The sequence below is a fragment of the Nicotiana tabacum genome, chromosome 6 (genome assembly GCF_000715075.1).
Source record: "Nicotiana tabacum cultivar K326 chromosome 6, ASM71507v2, whole genome shotgun sequence".
In the NCBI taxonomy this organism is placed as follows: Eukaryota; Viridiplantae; Streptophyta; class Magnoliopsida; order Solanales; family Solanaceae; genus Nicotiana; species Nicotiana tabacum.
The window spans coordinates 118,405,102-118,410,138 of NC_134085.1; the positions used below are offsets into that span (position 1 = coordinate 118,405,102).

The 5,037-nt window shown below is 28.3% G+C and overlaps 1 protein-coding gene across 1 annotated transcript; it reads left to right on the plus strand.

Moving 5' to 3' along the window:
* Positions 1 to 2,812: 2,812 nt before the first annotated feature.
* On the plus strand, positions 2,813 to 3,600 carry LOC107820694 (pectinesterase inhibitor 4-like). Its single transcript, XM_016647021.2, has one exon. The coding sequence runs from the start codon at positions 2,924 to 2,926 to the stop codon at positions 3,518 to 3,520; it is 597 nt and encodes a 198-aa protein (XP_016502507.1). The 5' UTR covers positions 2,813 to 2,923; the 3' UTR covers positions 3,521 to 3,600.
* Positions 3,601 to 5,037: the final 1,437 nt, after the last annotated feature.

Sequence of the window (5,037 nt, forward strand, 5' to 3'; positions counted from 1 at the left end):
TTACTATGACTTGAGCTCTTATTTGGTATGTTGTTATCTTTAAAAAGAAATATTTCAATCTTGAAATTTTAATTTCTAAAACTTAATATATATATATATATATATATATATATATATATATATATATATATATATATATATATATATATATATATATTATATTTGTTATTATATAACATTGCATATATTGTCTTAAAATTGCCAAGTAATTTTTTCTCGATACTATACTTGGCTTAACTTCGATAGAAACTGCTCAAATCGCATTTAAATTCAAATTCGAATACATAGCAGTTTGTTAGTAATAGTGATTTTTTAAAAATGAAACGCAATGTAAATTAAAAAAAACTTCTAAAATGTCCTTTTCTTATAATCTATGTATTTTAGTGGAAAAAAATATTTGAAATCGATGAGATCAGCTTCCAAATGTTTTATTCTCAATAAAGATGAAATAGAAGAAGAAATGCGTTGTCATCTCTTATTTCTGATTTTTAGATTTTTCATATATATTTTTCTATATTTATTTTTGTTTTATCTTATTTTTTCTTTCTTTCTTTCTTTGTTCCAAAAATTTAATTTAATCACAATAAAAGGATGAATTTTAATTGAAATATTCTACATAAGAACTTTATTTACATTTTTAGTTCTTGGTTGAAATTCTTTCATATTTTTCTTTTGGCTTTATCTAATCAACCTAAATAGGTACTCACCCAATCACTTAAATTAAAATATTAAATGATGTGTAATTTATATATAATATGTGTATAATCATGTGTGTCGACATATTATCTATGTATATTAGCTATAAAAAGTAAACAATTAATTTGGCCGGATATTTATGTAAATATTCCATAAGATTTCGTTTCTCGATTTTATCCATTATGACTTCTATTATAATAATTTTAAAAACTTTCTACTAAAATTCAAAAATATCTTATCTTTTTATTTTTAAAATTACATTATATTTTAAAAAATAATCTCATTTTGAAATAATTTGTTTATATTTTTTATTTTAAAAAACATGTCATAACAATTTTTTTTAATAAAAAAAATATACTTCTTGTTACACTTGAAAATTGCTATAGAAACTATTCAATAAGAAACCAATATCCTTCTTGTTGAATTTGAGGAGAAAAAACCTTTCACATAATTTACTGATTCAAAACTAATATTCTTCAACGAAAAAATATTATACCCTTGCAGTGTTGGCTTGCTTATACCCTTCAATTTCTAGAAGGTGTTAAATTCAAATTAATGATAGCAATTGTATAACCAAAGTTTTGTTATTTGTTTGATGTCCATTTATACAAATCGACTCTTCAAATAAACATTCTTCAAAAAGAAAGAAAAAATAACTAAAAATAACTGTTTTTGAATATTGGCGGATTTTTGTGATGTTTCTTTCTTCAGCATGTAGGTTTACTTCATTATATATGTAAGTAAATTCTTATTCGATTTTTAAACTCTTTTTGTTTATCTGGATAAACATAGACGTGTGCCCTATATATTACATTTATTTTAAAAGAAATTTGCTTTATTCTATTTAGCTATAGTGCTTTAAAGTACTATAATTTTATGATTTTAAATGTGAAAGGATTTTATAGTTATATGTAATAGTTTTTTTTTTTCTTTTCTTTTTTGCCAGAGGCGAAGTAGTATTTAGATAATTAGAAAAGATAACAAAAGTTCATAATATAATTGTATATGATCATTAATCTAATTAAGTATGATAACATGATAACAAAAGATAAATTTCTTTTTTACTTTAATTCAAATTCAGTTTATAATATATATATCCGATGTGCATGCTCCGAGAGTTAATTGAAGTTTAGTTAGTGGTGTGCTGATCAATTAAATAAAAAATTTGGATCACTGACATTCAGATACCCACGCAAACTTTCAAAAACCGTAAGCTTTCTAGTTACAGGACGTCTTTTCTAAGGCACAATCATTTGAAGTTCATTACAAAAGCTTTTCCGTCTCTCTTTAATTTTTTCAGCTAATTTCTGTTCATAGAAATCGCCTTCTCTTCCGCTGTGTTTTGTGCTGTCATTTTGTTTTTCATTTTCTGGCCACGTTCACTCAGTCTTACAGCCCATTCTTCAAGTCACGAGGCTCTACTCATATAGGCAAAGTTAAGAATTTTGTTTCAAGATTTTATATATATAGTAATTAATATTTGACCTATCACACAATATAATTCTTCACCAAAGAATATTCAAGTAACCACTCTTCCTTGATTGTTGGCAGGGGCGGAGCTTGAGCGCCGATTTTTGGCAGAACCAAATAATTTTTGCTCAAATAGTGCATTTTCGTTAAAAACCTCACTAAATATGAACAAATATTAAATTTAGAATTCATTTATTAGCACTTAAAATTGTCATTCAAAAATTAGAACAAATAACGTTGAATCTTGCTCCACCTCTGAGCTCACGCCCTGTCTACTCAAGAAGTCACGTCTCCTAGTCTAATACCCTAGAAAAAGATGATATACTGGTGCAATATGTTTTTTTTTTTTTTGCCTAAAAGATGCAATAGTTCAACATAGGCTAGATGAATACATACACACGTAAATTAGGCATATATAGAACCGCCTGCTTACCTCTTGATCAGTTACGTTGACTTTGCTTACAAAAGCTCATGTTTAAATGATTTCCATGTGACATTGTGTGACTGCTACCGTGTTATCCCACATTTACAACTCATTTTTGTGCAGCTTACAGCAATTTTATTCTCATTTACTAATCATGATCAGAATTGAACAATTAAATAAAATCCTCCCTACTGCCAATTTTGATCCCTATAAATATATTAACATCTTCCCTCCTCCCTCCTGCCAATTTTGATCTCTATAAATATATTATCATCTTCCCTCTATTCCCAGCACACAATTCAAAACATTTCTCAAACACAATTAGCAGGAGAGATGGAGGTGTACTCTACTTGCAAAAGCATGATGTTGCCCCTTTTGGCAATTGTTTTATTCATTTCGCTAACTCAGCCTGCAGCCACAGCTGCCAAAGTCTCTCGGCCAGCCTACACAAATTTCGTCAAAACCAAATGCAACATCACCACATACCCTTCCCTCTGCCAGAAAACACTAATTCCCTACGCTTCTTCTGTGAAAATCAATTCCACAAGGCTATGCAAAGCAGCCCTTAACGTAGCCATAAGTGGCGCTCGCAGCGCCACTGTAGCTGTCTCGGGACTGAAAAAGAAGAAGGGTATAACCAAAACTGAAGCCGCCGCTATCAAAGACTGTTTTGAAGATGTCAAGGATGCTATATACGAACTCAAACTGGCTGTTGACGCAATGGGACATTTGGGTGATAAAGATAAAGAATTTCAGTTGGCTAATGCCAAAACATATGCAAGTGCTGTAATAACAGACGCAGATTCATGTACTGAAGGTTTCTCAGGCCGAAAGGTAAATCCAGCTGTGAAGAAAATCGTAAATAGTTGCATGGCAAATATTACCAAACTTGCTAGCAATGCGTTAGCACTCATTAACCATCTTTATTAAAAATTTATGTAATCGGATCCGTGGAAGGATTCAGCGTCTGATTTCTTGGAATTAATGCACATGAGGTTCTTCTTATTATATTCTGGATTTGGAATCTTGTTTAATCTCTGTTTTAAGACACCATTATATATATAGTTAATCACATGACACTACTAGAAATATGCAAAAAAACGACCAAAATTTTCCGACCAACGTTGTTCGGTCAAAAAAAGTGATCAAAAACCGTTCAGCTTGGACGGAAACTGGGAAAAAAATATTTTACAATTATTTTTAAAAAAATGCCGACCAAAGTTGGTCAACAAGTTGACCAAGCTGGTCAAACTTGCTTAGTCAAAAAAACTTTCACATTACCGACCGACTTTGGTCGGTAATGTGGACCCAATTTTTAAATTTTAATAGTTATATTATTATTTAAAATATTTTATAATTTAAAGAATTTTTATTTAAATATACCGACCAACTTTGGTCGATATATTTTAATTTCTGGAAATTAACCGACCAAAGTTGGTCGGTTATTAGGTCAACATTGGTCAAAATTATGAATCACTTTTATATTTACTATCTAAATAATATAAATATAATTCGTTAACACTTTTGTAATACAAATAATGAATACGCAAACATATATTATAACATGTTATATATGTAGTTAAAGTAGTACAACGAAGCGTGTTTTATATATATAGTCGATATAGGTCAAACGTTTTTATTTTTAATATTCATCGATGCATCTAAGTAAGTTATAAGTCGATGAATCAATTAACAAATAGATATATTTGATGATAAATTATATATACTAATTAGGATCTTCACAAGTCTATCCCTAAAAGAACCCGACTTATATATATAGTCCTATATATATAAGAACACGAAGCGCTAGGAATACAGGGTCAAGTTCGTTTAGGGATAGATCACTTGTGAAGATCCTAATTAGTATATATAATTTATCATCAAATATATCTATTGTAAATTGATTCATCGACTTATAACTTATTTAGATGCATCGATGAATATTAAAAACAAAACCTTTTGACCTATATCGATTAATATAAAAAAACAAAATGTCTCGACCTAAAATAGAATAATATTATATTAGTTTATCAATTGATAAATTATTCGTACGTAGTAATGTATAAGATTGATCATCAATTACAATATAGTGTATGTGTGTTTGTGTGAAATTACTCATATACTTAAATATAACTTAAAAAATTTACTTAGATAGATGCTATTATAATCTATTAAAAGTAATTACCTAGTTAATATAATTTTGTGTAAAGATTATGCTTATAGTTTATAATTATTTATAATAATTGTATAGTTAAATAAAATAAATATTTATAGTTTACAATAATTTTTTATAGCTTACAATATTTTAAGAAATAAAAACAAAACAATATTTTTTTTATTATTTTAAATAATAACCGACCAACGTTGGTCGGTATTTGGTCAAACGGTCAACACTTAATGTACCGACCAAAATACCGACCAACGTTGGTCAGTAAGTGTGAAAACAG